At 37.6% G+C, this 15461-nt stretch overlaps 1 protein-coding gene across 3 annotated transcripts in view; it reads left to right on the plus strand.

Annotated features, from left to right (window-relative positions):
* Positions 1–14453, plus strand: part of LOC143862034 (endoribonuclease Dicer homolog 2-like) — a 33693-nt gene extending 19240 nt beyond the window's left edge. For all 3 annotated transcript variants that reach the window (XM_077373025.1, XM_077373024.1, XM_077373026.1), the window contains 12 exons: positions 237–429; positions 527–687; positions 1743–1961; positions 2073–2305; positions 2554–2828; positions 2927–3369; positions 3502–3605; positions 6754–6950; positions 8309–8518; positions 10667–11080; positions 12368–12646; positions 12753–14453. In XM_077373025.1, the coding sequence (XP_077229140.1) occupies positions 237–429; positions 527–687; positions 1743–1961; positions 2073–2305; positions 2554–2828; positions 2927–3369; positions 3502–3605; positions 6754–6950; positions 8309–8518; positions 10667–11080; positions 12368–12646; positions 12753–13100 (3076 nt within the window). In that variant the 3' untranslated portion in view covers positions 13101–14453. The remainder of the gene's footprint in view (positions 1–236; positions 430–526; positions 688–1742; positions 1962–2072; positions 2306–2553; positions 2829–2926; positions 3370–3501; positions 3606–6753; positions 6951–8308; positions 8519–10666; positions 11081–12367; positions 12647–12752) is intronic.
* Positions 14454–15461: the final 1008 nt, after the last annotated feature.

Consider the following 15461-nt stretch of genomic DNA (forward strand, 5'->3'; position numbering starts at 1 on the left):
AATTAGTAATTAGCCATTAGAACCGGAGAACCGGACCGGACCGAACCGATTATGTTCGGTCCGGTTCGGTTCGGTCCTACTATGTACTACGGTTCGGTTCGGTTCTACGGTTCATGGAACCGAGAACCGAAAAAAAAAGTAACCAAGGACTGAGAACCGAACCGGTTGGCCACCCCTAACGATGCCAATGGATTCCTCCATTATGCTAAGATTCTTGTTCATGGTTTTCTATCCAGGAGAGAGAAAGACTTGAGATGTATAATATTTGTGGAAAGGGTCATTACAGCCATTGTTCTTCAGTCTCTGTTGAGCCAAGTGGCTCAACTTTCCTGCTGGAAGACAGCTTATATGGCAGGGAATCATTCAGGGTTGCAATCCCAAACTAGAAAGGAACACATGAGAATAGTTGATGCATTCCGTGAAGGAACAGTGGGTTTTCTTTTGTTTGTTTTATTTTTATTTTGTTGGTATTGTAGTGCACGTTAGTGGAAAAAGATTTGAAAGCATCTGAATTATTTTTGTGCAGGTGAATATTATTGTTGCTACACAGATTCTTGAGGAGGGTTTGGATGTACAAAGTTGCAACTTGGTCATTAGATTTGATCCTTCAGCCACGGTTTGCAGTTTTATACAGTCACGTGGTCGTGCAAGGATGCGAGGATCGGACTACTTATTACTTGTCAGGAGGTGACATACTGTTCATTGTATTTTTCATTCTGTCAGAATTTATGAGTTCCTTATTGTAGTATTGTAGTTTTTTTTTTTTTTTGGTAGGTAAGCTGGGATTGAACCTCTGATCTCCAGGTTGAAGAACAAAGCCTTGACCATTGAGCTAGAGGCTCAATCCCAGTATTGTAGTTTTTTTATTTGTAATTTGTTCATCCTACTCACCAGTTATGACTTGTTTTTTAATGGGGCCATCAATATAGTTGTCTACTTGCTTTCTCTTTTTAAGTAGTAATTAACAATAAAAAGATGCTAACAAGGGTGAAGGGGAGAAGATCAAATACTGTTTTTATTTTCAATGGAGGGATGTGGATTTGAGGCTTGGAAGAGGCAATTTACCTGATTTTTATTTTTTATTTTTGTAATATTATAGTTTACTCGATGGATTGATCCTACACTTGTCATGGATTTATCCTGTTATAGTGTTTTCTCAGACAAGCTTGTCTGACAATATGTGATCACACAAGAATCTAGGAAAATCCTATTCTCCTTTTTCTTTGCATTTTCGTTTCTCATGTATTTTTTCATACATTGTTGTTTATTCTTTCTTTTTTTCTCTTCTTGATATATAGCTGTTAGATATTTACATTTAAATTTTTTTTTTTTTCGAAGGAGATTATGTATCTAATTTCTAGGAGGTTTACTATGACTCAACCGAATCAAATCCATTAATCATCAAGTTGATTCAGAAGATTATGAATTAAACGAATGAGTGTGCAATGCATTCATGTTGAGATGCAGAGTTGACTAGCATGTCCCTTGATGTGTTTCTAACTCAACTCAACAACTCAACAAAGCCTTTGTCCCAAACTATTTGGGAAAAATGGGTTTTTTAGTAAACCTGTTCCAGTTAAGAGATGCACTTTCTCAGTTGAGTTTGGATTCTGTTTTCTTTCTTTTTTGGGGTGGGCTGTAGTTATGTCTTTTTACTGTTCAGTTAGCTCATGTGATGTGTTATTCATGATATTATCTTCTGCTAAATCTAATACCTATCTTGTTCTTTTTTCTTTTTCTAGTGGGGATTCATCTACACTCTCAAGGATAACAAATTACCTTGCTAGTGGAGATATTATGCGAGAGGAGTCCATTCGACAGGCTTTGCATCCATGTACACCGCTTGAGACTGGAATGTATTATGAGGATTTTTTCTGTGTTGAAACTACTGGAGCTACTGTCACGCTGAGTTCAAGTGTAGCTTTGATATACTTCTATTGCTCAAAGCTTCCTTCTGACGGGTTAGTTCTACGTATTTCTTGCAGTTGTTATTAGAAAGCTCTTGGACCTTGGTTGTTTTGTTTATTTAGCGTCTGCATGACAACTCACTTTCAATTTTTTCCCATTGGTAGGTATTTTCGTCCATCGCCTAGGTTTGATATTGACAACGAGTCTGGATTTTGCACCTTACATCTTCCAAAAAGCTGCCCAATACAATCTGTTTGCATACAAGGGCAACACAATATGCTGAAGCAAATTGTGTGTCTGAAAGCATGCAAAAAGCTTCATGAGATTGGTGCTCTAACTGATTATCTGTTACCAGAGTCTTACGTTGAAGATGAAGAAGATGATACCCAAGAAAGTGGTAAATTCTGTTTTCTCAATGGTCTTGGCATAGTTTGAGGTTACTCCACATATTGTTCAGTTCTTTCTACTATCAAACTTGCATGTTTTTCGTGTACATGTTTATTACTCAAGCTTCAAATCGGGAACATTTGTTGCGTTTCACTTAATTTTTTAACACTTTAATTTCTTGTGTTTCTGTTATTTTTTTTCTTCCAGTGGCTTGATGTGTCTCATACTAATCTTTTATCCTTACTGTTTTCTACCCAGGGATTAATTCTTATGAGGACCAATATTTTGATTATTTCCCAGGAGAACTAGTTGGTCGTTGCCTATCCTTTTCTGAAAAGGAATTGTACCATTGCTACTCATTGCGCTTAAAGCAGGACTTCTACTATGATGTTCCCTTCAGAGACATTACTCTTCTCGTCAAGAGCGATCTCGGAATTGAGTTTGTAAGTACAACGTTTCAGATGGAGGTTCATAGGGGCTCTGTGACTCTGGGCATGGAATATATTGCTCCTATTTATCTTAGTGCTGACCAGGCAAGTCATCAGTTTTAATTGTGTTGCTGTGTGGTTCAGTAAATGGTGAAACTATATCTATCTGTTATGTGGTTGACTGTTGTATTGACTGTTTCCAGGTCCTTATGGCAAGAAGGTTTCAGGTTACTATACTCAGATTGCTTATGGACCATAACTTGAGTAAATTAAAGGATGCTTTAGAAGACCATCTTCAGGAGGAATCACTTGCAAGGATTTCCTATTTACTTCTCCCCTCTATTTCTTCCAAAATTGATTGGGTTTGTGTTAGTTCTGCCTTATTTTGTTCCAACGTAGGTGGCTCTAGTTTTACGGCTGGTGGCTATGGCATTCGGTGTTGTTCCTGTCCCAAGGAAAATGTTCATTTGATGCAAACAAGAGATGGTTCTTTATGTAGTTGTATGCTTAGGAATTCCTTGGTTTTTACTCCACATAATGGGCGTGTATATTGCATTACTGGTATCTTAGATGACCTCAATGGAAACTCCATCATGAAGTCGAAGAGGGGAGAGGTACTTACTTACAAGGAGTATTTCCAGTGCCAGTGAGTTCTTCTAACTCCTTTGCAATTGAAATTCAATCAAATTTTTGTTTATTGCATTTTTATTGAATTTTAATTTAGGTTAATTTGTGTACTTATCAGTTTTATCTTTCACATGTCCTAATTTATCAACAGGTACGGTATTACTTTGTGTTACAGTAGAGAATCGTTACTTAGTGGGAGACAACTTTTTACGCTGCATAATTGTCTTCGGAGGCTCTCTGGTCAAAAGGAGAAAGGTGTGCTTGCTTCTTCTTATTTTGTGGATTCAAGTTCTCTTTCTTTCTGTCCATATAAGTCTATTTTGATTTTTAGGAGTTTGATCCATCTATTTACAACGATGTTTTTCGTTTAAACTTTCTTGCATACTAAACTTGTATATGTTTAGTTCGGTATGAAATAAAATCTCAATTCCTTCTTTAGATGTTGTTTCAAACTTCCACATCCACTTTCTCATTTTAACTAAATTTGTATGATACTGTCTTGAGTCTTGACCCTTCCATGATTATCTTTTGGTGGCAGTCTAAAGTGGTACGAAATATATATTTTGCCTATTGAGCTCCTTTTCTCTTAAGCTTGTCTGATTCACATGTTATTGAGTGGTGTCACATGGTGATAGGAGTTGTAATTCAACCTACTAGGTTACTGTTTGTAAATGAGAAGAGGAAGAACGAAGAGAGAAGGGACATGAGTTGGGGAGAAATGGAAAGTGGATGGTGCGTAATTTATCCTTCTATCATTTTCTTGGGCATCATTGAGAAAAGGATGCATTTGCTTAAGTTTTGTGTGGATTAAAATGATACACAATTTTCTCAGATGAAGCCCCACATCTCTTCCTACACCAAGCTGCTGCTTTGGTAAGTACATCTGCAATTTTTCCTCCAGATATATTGTAGTAACAAAAATTTCCTTAACAACAATAAACCTTGTCCAATTAAATAATGTCACAATGAGATGATCTGGACTAAGCCATTTCCGAGTTACTTCAGTAGACGTGTAAATGTTTGTCTCTATGCTAGGAATCAAAGGCAGCCCTTGAGGGTAAAGCAGAGAGGACACAGAGGATCAAAGGCAGCCCTTGATGAATTCAGCTTTGGAAATCCGGGTCTGATTGACATAGGAGGAGTCCTTAGAGGTGATGGGGGATCGGTGAAGTGGGCTATCTTTGGACCCATTTGTGACTCGAGTGAGGCGGAGGTGTGAGTGAGTCACCAAGGTATAAAGTTTCTAGAGGGAGAAGATTTAGATATAGTGGTGGTGGAAGGGGACTCCCTCAACGTAATCCGTTGGCTAAGAGGATCACATGTGTTTCCCTAGAAGTTTGCGGATCTGTTTGAGGAGATTAAAGATATTTTGGGCAGTTCCAGTATCTCCTTCCTTCATATAAGGAGATTAGGTAATGTGGTGGCAGATAGGCTAGCTAGGGAGGGGGTACTGTCTTGACTCCTTTTGGTTTTTTCACTGTTTTTTATTTTTCTTGTTACTTTATATATCTCATGTATATTCGACCATCTCCGTCCTGTTCTTTCAATGAAATTTCGTCCATTAAAAAAAAAGCAGAGAGGAAACAGAGTACGCTCCCACGTCCACAACTTCAAGATGATTGGGCATGAGAATCGAGGAGGGCCCATATGAGAGATTTCCTAGCCATTAAGGGAGAGTATTTCCCTAGCCATGAAGGGAGAGTATTTTCTTTTGTTGTGAGGTCAAATTAGCTCTATTACCAATCCCTTACACCAGACCTTTATCCTCTTTGAAATCTGTCAGCTAACCTTTCGAGACTGTCGCAGATTTACTCCATCAGCCAACCATTTGTGACTGTCGCAGATTTACTCCATCATCTAATCAATTGTGACTCACATATTTACTGCACCCATTATCTGTCACCCTCTGCCCTGAAATAACCTGAAGCAGTTCTAAAGAAACCTTAGCTATTCTCCCTTAATATCAGTCCATCTCAACCCCACCCCTCCTCCCCCTTCCGCCAAATTGTCAACCCAGCAATCCACTCTTTGCACTATTCATTAGACCCTCCCTGCAAATCTACAATTAAATTTCCCAACAATCTGACCTTATCCATGAACAAGAACCATGAACCTTGTTTCCTTTTAGACCTGTCATAAATCCTGGACTTTACCCTACACTTGTAACTCCCAGATCTCTCCTCAACCTGGCCTTGAAACCCATCCTATTATGACTGCTCAGAAATTACAGTCCTGTTCGGTTATCTGGGAAAAAGTCCTATTTACCCTAAGCTGTTTTGTTTTTTCCCATTTTCCCTGCCCAAAATATCCATCCATTAGACACCGTGTAATAGGCTACCATTTCGTGTGGTTCGGGGGGCACTTGAGTCAGCCGCCGGCGCCCGGCTGCGTCTTGACACCTATCCCATTTTTGGGCCAATTCCCCCTTCATACTACCAAAAAATGAGATTCTTGCCGAATCTGAGTTTGCTGCTCCAACCATTACAAAACTAATACCTATTCTATTTAGTACTTCTGGAAAAAAGTCCTGTCTACCCTAAGGTGTTTTGTTTTTTCCCATTTTCCCTCCCCAAAATACCCATCCATTAGACACCGTGTAATAGGCTACCATTTTGCACGGTTCGGGGGGCACTTGAGTCAGCCGCCGGCGCCCGGCTGCGTCTTGACCCCTATCCCATTTTTGGGCCAATTCCCCGTTCGTACTACCAAAAAATGAGATTCTTGCCGAATCTGAGTTTGCTGCTCCAACCATTACAAAACTAATACCTATTCTATTTAGTACTTCTGGTGCTTCTTCATACCTAGTGCTTTCTGCAATCAATCCTACATCAGTTGGTATTAGAGGTACACTTATTAGTTGTCTTGTCTTTTAGTCTTCCATCTCTCCACTTGCATGCATGTGGATGAGTAAATAAACATTTACACACATGGGTGTGTGTCTGTGCATAGTGTGGCTGTGGTTAGCATTGGTGTGTCAGTGTTTGCGTGCATATGTGTTGGTTGGATATTGGGGTGGGGGTGGGGGTGTCTTCTCCTGAACGAAAGAAAGTGTATCATGCCATAGAATATGGGGGCATGTCTTTACCTGGACCAAAGAATTTGTATGCATGCAGCAAATTTTTCTTAACACTATCTCCGCCTCTTAAAACTGATTATCCGTACAACTTCTTCCTGTCATGTTTATTTTGATGCATTTCCGTGATTTCTTATGTATATGCCTTGTAATACTAATATGTTAAAATAGTATTTAGTTATCATTTTGAATGTCAATTTAATAAATATTGCATTTTCATGCAGTGTTGTCCTAATTTTCATCTTTCTATTTTTTCTGAAATACACTCGCATTTTAATATTTATCGTCTTCTTTACAATTTCTAATTCTATTTTCCCTTCCATGTTGCAGCATTGAGCAATGCTGATGTTGAATTGCCACCTGAGCTTTGTGTGGTGCTTATGTGTCCCATCACCATTAGTACATTGTACTCTTTCTCATTTGTTCCATCTATCATGCATCGCATCGAGTCTATGCTTCTCGCTGTCAGTTTGAAACAAATGCAAATGAATCACTGCACGCAAAATGTTGTTGTTCCAGCCATCAAGGTATGTCACTATTTTATCTACAGAAGCTTCTGAAATGATGTTGGTGATATTGTAACATTGTCAAGGTTAATTTGAAGCAGTCATCTCGCAGATTCCATTTTTTTTTTGTTTGGTTTGCTGTACTTCAGTAAGGACTACAAGGTTTAAATTTTACATTTTTTTAATAGGTCCTATCGAATCTCCCTAGTGGGAGCCTTGCTGCAATCTTTTTTTCTTCATTCTCTAGTATTGAAATACAGTCTTCTGCTGACTTTTTTGAATCTTCTCAACATTTGAGTTGCCATCATAGTTGTAAATTCCGTTTCGGTCGCCATTTCGTTTTGGCCACCGAAACGAAATTTCGGTGGGATTTCGGTCATTTCGGTGCATTTCGGTCGAAACTTTTCGTTCACACAAAAAATATATTAAAAAATATGAGAAAAATCTAAAAAAATAAAAAATCAATAGAAAAAGATGAAAAACTAATAAATAGTCCAAAATATGTGTCAGGGTGCGGGTACGACACGACACGGGTACGTGATTAAGTTCCATATTTCATAACATGAGGTATCAATACATCATTCATTAGAAAAAAAAAGTCTGTTACCAATGTGTTGACCAGTGCCTGACAAGATGAATAATTTTTAGAGACCAAATAATGAGATTTTTTTTACCGGACTTTTGGGATTTAATAATGTTTGGACAAAATAGATTTTATGAATTTTTAAAATTTGAAAAATACCCCACCGTTTGGAAGTTAAGAAAGTTAAAATTTTGACCCGACCATTTTTCTTTGAATTTTGTACTAGAACTGGAGAGTTGACTTTTTTTCCTTTTAGATTTGGGTGTTGAAACTATTTTTAATAAATCCAAAAGGGGGGTATTCCGTTATTTACATGTAAATCTTAAGTAAATGGACAATAAATTAGTAAAGACATTTACTTAAATGGTTTACATGTAAATACCGAGTACAGGAAAGTAGAGAAATACCGAAATACAGGAAAGTAGAGGAAAGAGAAGCAGCAGGAATCCAGTCAAACTAGCCCTTATGCACGATTCCGGCCGGAATGGAGAATTTCGTCCATTCCGGATTTCGGAAAATTTCGTCCGGAATGGCCGGAATGGAACGAAATTTCCACCGGAACGAAATTTTTGGAATTTCGTTCCGGAATTGTAACGAAACCGGTTCGTTTCGTCCATTCCGGACGAAACGAAACGGAATTTACAACTATGGTTGCCATAAGTAATTCATGTTATAACATGAATGGATTTGTACTAACTATGCAAATAATTTTGTTTACACTTATCCTATTAAAGATTCCAATGAAGACGGGGAAATTGTTCTTTCAGGTTTGCTGACTTCTATTTTTTCGTAATAGGTTTTGGAAGCAATTACCACAAAGAAATGCCAGGAGGAATTTTCGTTGGAGTCATTGGAGACACTTGGAGACTCTTTTCTCAAATATGCGGCTTGTCAACAGCTATTCAGAGATAATAAGTATCATCATGAAGGTCTTCTTAGTTCGAAGAAGGATAGAATGATATCTAATACTGCACTTTACAGTCTTGGGTGTAAGCGCGAACTGCCGGTATTATATTAACCTATAATTACAATTTATTGTGCTGTGTTGGTGACGTGTGGCATCGTTATGGATAGATAGGAAAATGTGGCTAGGGAAGTGCAGTATTCGATATATAATTGATAGGATCATGCATGAAGAGGAATCTGGTAGTCCAATAAATGATACCAAGGAGAACCTCTTGAATTAGGCAGTTTCTCTTGTTGGAAAGCTCTGTAATAGATGCTTGACATGGTTGAAAGATTGTGCCAAATTAGTTGTTTTACCTTTCGAATGCCATTTAAGTGAAGAGGTCAAATTTGCTCTTGGAGTTTGAAGTAACAGGGGTTTATAGGGTTGAAGTTAATAAAGACAAATGGTTGAAGCACACTGAGTATGTATGTGGTTCACCTTGAGGCTGAACAGAAGTGTGTGATTTTCGTGTTAGGATCAAAATAAGAAGCCTAGGTCACGTTGTTGACCAAGATATGTCTGACATTGAGACTTACAATCTTCATATGACATGTTTGAGTCCTTGACTTGTCTCTTAAGTTCTGCACTCGCAAATTGGGTTTTAAACTTGTTTGATTTGTTAGCATTTTTCTACTTGGTAGTTTCTAACCTTAAACTAATAATCAAATATTATGATTCGTTATCACCTTTTGAAAAGCCTAGTTTTTTACTTAATAGTTAGTCTCTTTGAGATTCGTACTTTAAAGAAATGGATTCACAACATACTTTACTCTTTGTAAATTGTTTTTTTTTTTTCGACTTTTATCTTTTTTTTTCTCATGATTATCTCTTTTTTAATAATTATCAAAACATATGCTCCTATTTGCCTCAAGTCTTACTCTTTGTTAATTGTTTTTTCCCTACTTTATCCTTTTTTTTATAATCATCTATTTTTTAATAATTATCAAAACATACACTTCTATTTGCCTCAAGTCTTACTCTTTAGTCTTTTCAATACGCCCAAACCATGTTTTTGACTCTCACAACTGGTTATTTTATCAGCTGAATTCCATCATTTATTCTTGCTGGTAAATCTCCGTACTCGATTATGTTTCCTGATATTTCCCCTTTTCTTTGCCTTGCGTTTTGAGGTGTACGCTTTGTACAATGTCTTAGTGTTGGTTTGGATAAAGTTCATCCTATAGTTATAAAATATATTTTCTTAGGATATTCTTATACTCAAAATGGTTATCGATGGTAATTTTCACTCCTAAGTAATTTGTGTCTCGATGTTACTTTTTTTAACATACATCTACTTGAACTTTCCTACTAAACCACCCTACTTACCTTCAACTTTCCTAGTAAACAAATTAAACGTCAACTCCACAGTTTGCTGTATCACAGCCAGAATATGAGAAACGCACAACAATCTCTACCTTGGCTTGTATTCTATAAACACCTGAAGGTTAACTCCAATGTGTACTCTCTATAGCACAGCTCCACATATCGTGCACATGAGGTGCCCACCCCACTCCATGGGTTGCTTCGTCAATCATCAACAACTGTTGTTATTGGTCTAGTCCAAGCAATGCTTGATCTTGGTCCCTGTAACCGATTTTGTGAATATATCAGTTGCATTGTCATCTGTATATTTCATTTTCAAGTCGATGCTTCCATCTGCCACCCACTCTCTTATCTTGTGATGTCTCACATGTATATGTTTCGTCCTGGCATTAAATACTTGATTCTTCTCCAAATGTATGACAGTTCGACTTTCACGGTGCAACAAGTCTTCTCTCTGCTTCAGCCCTATATCTCGAACCAATACAGCTAACTAAATAGTGTCCTTGCCATCACCTACTTCCATGTAATCTGTCGTAGAGTACATGGTTTCATCTGCTCTCAACAATAATGCTCGTAGAACTTTGTCGTGCAGCTTCATGCTTTCATCTTTGGTTTTAATCGGTCTACCACATAGTCAATATATCAGTTAATTGTGCTTGATAAGTGATATTTTCCATGTCTTTGGGATCCTTGATATTGCCTTTTGCTGTTATATTTTTCGGAAGAGATTTCTTATGTAATTCATCAAATTCATGTAATTATTGAATACTATCATGCTATGTTGGAATCATTAAATTTTTTTTTTTTTTATCATGCTATGTTGGCATGTAGGATTGTGCTGGCTATTACATATAACTCATTTGCCTTCATTCCCATTTGCAGGGTTATATTCGTAATGAGTGTTTTGATCCTAAATATTGGGTTATTCCTGGTGAATCTTCTGGATGTTTTGTAGAGGATGTCAAATTCTTTTCTACTTCAAAAAATATCTATAATAGGGGGACAAGGCATATAAAGAAAAAAGCAGTTGCAGATGTTGTGGAGGCACTCATTGGAGCATACCTTAGCGAAGGAGGTGAATTGGCAGCTTTAGTTTTCATAGACTGGCTTGGTATGAAGGTTGATTTTGTCAAGGAATTACAAGATGGGACGCCATTTTTAGCAAAACCTGAGATTTATATACATATCACACATCTTGAATCGGTATTGAACTACTCATTTCGTGATCCTTCTTTGTTGGTTGAAGCATTAACGCATGGGTCATATCAAGTTCCCGATATCCCTAGATGCTATCAGGTATTTTTTCTGAACTTTGATCATTGTGATGTTTTCACTGGTTATATACTAATAATATTGTTAATTTGATGCTTGTGGCTGACAAGTTACTTATCCCTTGTAAGGGTGCTTTCTTATGTCAAGAAGTGTTGCTCGCTCTCATTTTGAAGCCCCAATTATCCACTATTTATATGATGCGAGTTGGGGTGCACTTTGTTGTTGTCCCAATTTATTAGAATTGTTGTGGGCTGTTTATTCTTGCCATTTTATTTTGTCAAGAATAATTTGTATTTATCATAAAATGAAAATAATAGTCGTAACATCTCCCTCCTCTTTTTCTGAAATGATCATCTTGTACTCGTTGCCGCTGCAAATGTCCATTTTTGAAGTGGGCCTCATTAGTTATATGGTTGGTTGTTTTTTCAGCGCAATTAATTATATGTTTGGTTCTCACCATCTACCTTATGGTTTGTTATATGTATCTATTTACTTGTGCCGTATCCAATGTATGAGTTTAATAATTTGTCCAAATTCATCAATGATAACATTTATTTTATGAAAATGGTCTTCCATAGCTGTGTAAATGTCCCATTGTATAATAACTTATGATAATCATATGTCATGGAGCATCTAGATTCTTTGTGCCTGAAAGAGTCATGGAGCATCTTGTAAATGAGGTATAAAAAAGGAATGTCTTGCTTTGGTCATCTACTCGGTGGTGAACCTACCCTTTTCTTAAAGAGTTATGCTAAGGGGACGCATAACCTGGATGAAACCTTGGGATGATCGGTGATATTTGGCCATGGGTCCCGGTTGCTTGCATTCATGGTGAAAATACACTGGCTAATCCCTGGAGGGAGTGCTACTTCTGTGCCCCTCCTATTTTATCATCATCCATAGTCTTATTTATGAATTGATTTATTGGAATCCTTCTTCTCCCTTTTGTCAATATCTAAGCTAGCATTTATATTTTTAGCCAGATTTAAGTGCACCCTAAGATAACGTAGCTGGGAATTGTCCTAATTGTATTCTGATTTTGAAATGTGTACATTTCACTAAGTGACTAGATTCTTTAAATGCCACACAATATACAAAGTGAACATACATTGACTTGAGAAATACATCGATATGCAATCATATACGATCACAGTTAAACAATACTAAAAATACTGCAGAAATCTCAAAGTGCAATATATTTACAACTTAATGGAAGAAATAGTCCCATATAGTAGTTTTTTCCTATCGTTGTGCATTGAATTGCTCATGCTTAAAATGTTGTTTGATGTGATATCTTTTGTTATGATGCAGCGCCTAGAGTTCCTTGGGGACTCTGTTTTGGACTATCTTATCACCATACACTTTTACAGTAGATATCCTGGACTGCCCCCTGGACTTCTGACTGACCTTAGGTCTGCTTCTGTAAACAATGATTGCTATGCACATGCAGCAGTAAAGGCTGGATTCAACAAATACATTCTCCATGCATCATCTGTGCTTCATGGTCAGATTACTACCTTTGTCCAAAATTTCGAGCAATCATTTGGAGGCTCATCGTTTGGTTGGGAATCTGGGTCAGCTGTACCTAAGGCAAGTCATCATTTTCAATCACTTTCAATTTTTTTTATGTGGTTTTCCAAGTCACGTGAACAATTCTCAGTTTCAATTACTTTTAAGGATTTCCTATTTTAAACAGGTACTCGGAGATGTAATTGAATCCATTGCGGGGGCGATTCTCATTGATTCTGGATTTAACAAGGAGGCTGTTTGGGAGAGCATTAGGCCTCTTCTAGAGCCCTTGGTTACACCAGAGACAATGAGATACCAACCAGTGAGAGAGCTTGAATTACTGTGCGGGAGTAAAGGATATGTGAAGAAATTCATCAAGACATCCAACAATGGCATTGCTGGCATCACAGCAGAAGTTGAAGCTCATGGAGTCATTTACAGGGAAACATGCACCGGTGAAAATAAGAAGACTGCAAAGAAGTTAGCTGCAAAAGCTGTATTAGAGACCTTGAAGAAATGCATTCCGGGAATCTGAGTTAGCAGTTGATGGGAGTCTCCAAAAGCATTGTCGACTCAGTTTTATCATGTTGTATTGCTCCAAAGGTCTGCCTGATGTTTGAAAGTTCTCAAAGAAGAAGAAAGTGAAGCATATCTGTAAGCGGGACTTCAGAGGCTGTAAATTGAAAGATAAACTAGGAGAAAGCTATGTGCAAGTTCAATGACCCACACGGTTCGTTGCATTCAAAGGATCTGTTAACTGGTAGGGTTTTGGCACAGCAATTGAATCTGTACCTTGCTCATTGGATCCATATTCCAAGATCCGAAATTATTTTTGTTCGCGACCAAGAAGTAACCATAAAATCTGGAAAAATATAGGAATTTCACTAAACTTCGATGCAATTGCGGAGAATCAATAGTGCTTATACATAACACTTAGGTGATAATCATGGAATCAAATCTAATTATGGAAAGATATTTTTGTAATCCAACCTGGTTGCCTAATCTACCTAAATTAGATGGGCCGTGAAGAGCTTCAATGAACTGGATTGGCCTCGAGCCTTAATGTGTGAGTCTTTAGGCCGGGTTTGATACTGCGCATGAGTTACTATTGACTAACTCCGCGATGGGCAAGGATGAACGTCGGTGGGCGATGTCATAATCGATCCTCCTTGTCAGACAGATCCGAGCCAATACAATCTCTCCTTTACGACTGAGATTTGAGCCGATACAATCTCTCCTTTACGGAATCAGGAATCGGTATCCTGATCCGATTCCTCGGATTCCGGTGTTTGGATCAGATTAGAGAGGGTGGAGATAAATCCGGGTGGAATTTATGCGGGAGTTAGGAGGGTCATCTGATACCCGAGACAAGAGGTGGTATTCTGATTCCGGAATCAAGGATAAAGAGACTCTCTCTCTCTCTCAAGATAAAAATCTAAATTCTCTCACACGAGTAACTCCTCTGCTCTCCTCCCTTCTTTTTAATGTAAAAACCTACAAGAATCTGTGGTGAGGTCTTCCAGGTTTGAGTTCGCATGGAAATTTTTGGGTTTGAGCTCCTTCTTTGTATCCTCGTCTCTCCTTCAATGCCCATTTTCAGGTTCTTGAGGCATTCACAATAACCTAAGTTTGACAAAGCATCCTTGATGGTCTGAACTTGAAGCCCTCACATTTGCGCCTGCTGAGACTTCCTAGGGTTGGCAAGAAATTAGTGGTAATTTCTTAGGCTATGGTAATTGCATAGACTGGAATATGGTGAAATATGGTCCTTGGATATCTGGTAGATGATCCAGGGTTAGGAATGGATTGACGACACCACTAATTTCTCCAGCCTCTCTGTGATGTTATTATATGATTAATGAATATTATGTTTTCTTTTTTTCTTTTTCTTCTCTCAACCAGTTTGAGAATGCCGTCAAATAAGAAAGAGACGTGTACCTGTTTGACGAAATGCCTCCTCGGCAATAATAGCTAAAAATCAAGCAAGCAACCTGTTTGACATACCCAGTACCTCGTTCTTAATAAAGCTGTGTATAATTCCCTCATTTAAAAGTTTTTTGTTGATTCTGGAAAATGCTACCGATGAGATTAGCTACTAATGCTTAAACCAAACCATGTCACTATGGCATCGGCAAGAATGGTACAGTTTATGGCATGGAGGCCATAATCTAATTCAGGATTCTGATTTATGGGCTATATATTGGCTACTAGAAAGCACATTTGGTGCTGCTCTTTATGTCCCTCAACCTTCTTTTGATATTTGGGTTTTTCTGTTGTAGATTCTCATCATTCCATATCATTGAAATTTTGTGCATAAAGAATGCTATTTTGTTTCAAACTCTCTCTCTCTCTCTCTAACTCTGTTAACGGAGCTCAAAGACAATGGGATTAAAATAAAGTCCCATGTTACTTGCTTCTTGTAATTTTTACGGTGGCAATAGTCTTGGCAATGGCATTTATATAGTGTCAAATGTCTTAGTAATATATATGATTTTACATTTTAGTTAAAAAACACAAATATTATTGATTGAAATATTTATTGAAAATTTAATTTCATTCCAAACGGTCCCAAACGCTAGAATCAGAACCACGATTGATTTGATAAATTCTAGTGCTTACACAAACAATAGAATTGGAATCGTTATCCATTTACTGGGGGAATTGGAATTTGATACCGATACCAATTCCTAATTCTAGCAATCCAAACACACCCCAAGGGTTTTAATGGCTACCCTTTTGCCAAGTACAAAGAATGAAAGGAGAAAAATAATGCCTTCTTTCAAGGTAATACAACAAGATAGCTCACTACAAACTCTCACAAAGATATACACCTTTGAATCCTATTGTAATCCTTCAAATGATAAACAATTGGTGACACAAAGGGTTTAAACACTTA

Source organism: Tasmannia lanceolata, unplaced genomic scaffold (assembly GCF_043159265.1).
Source record: "Tasmannia lanceolata isolate RefF3 unplaced genomic scaffold, GAP_Taslan_0.1 ptg000037l, whole genome shotgun sequence".
NCBI lineage: Eukaryota > Viridiplantae > Streptophyta > Magnoliopsida > Canellales > Winteraceae > Tasmannia > Tasmannia lanceolata.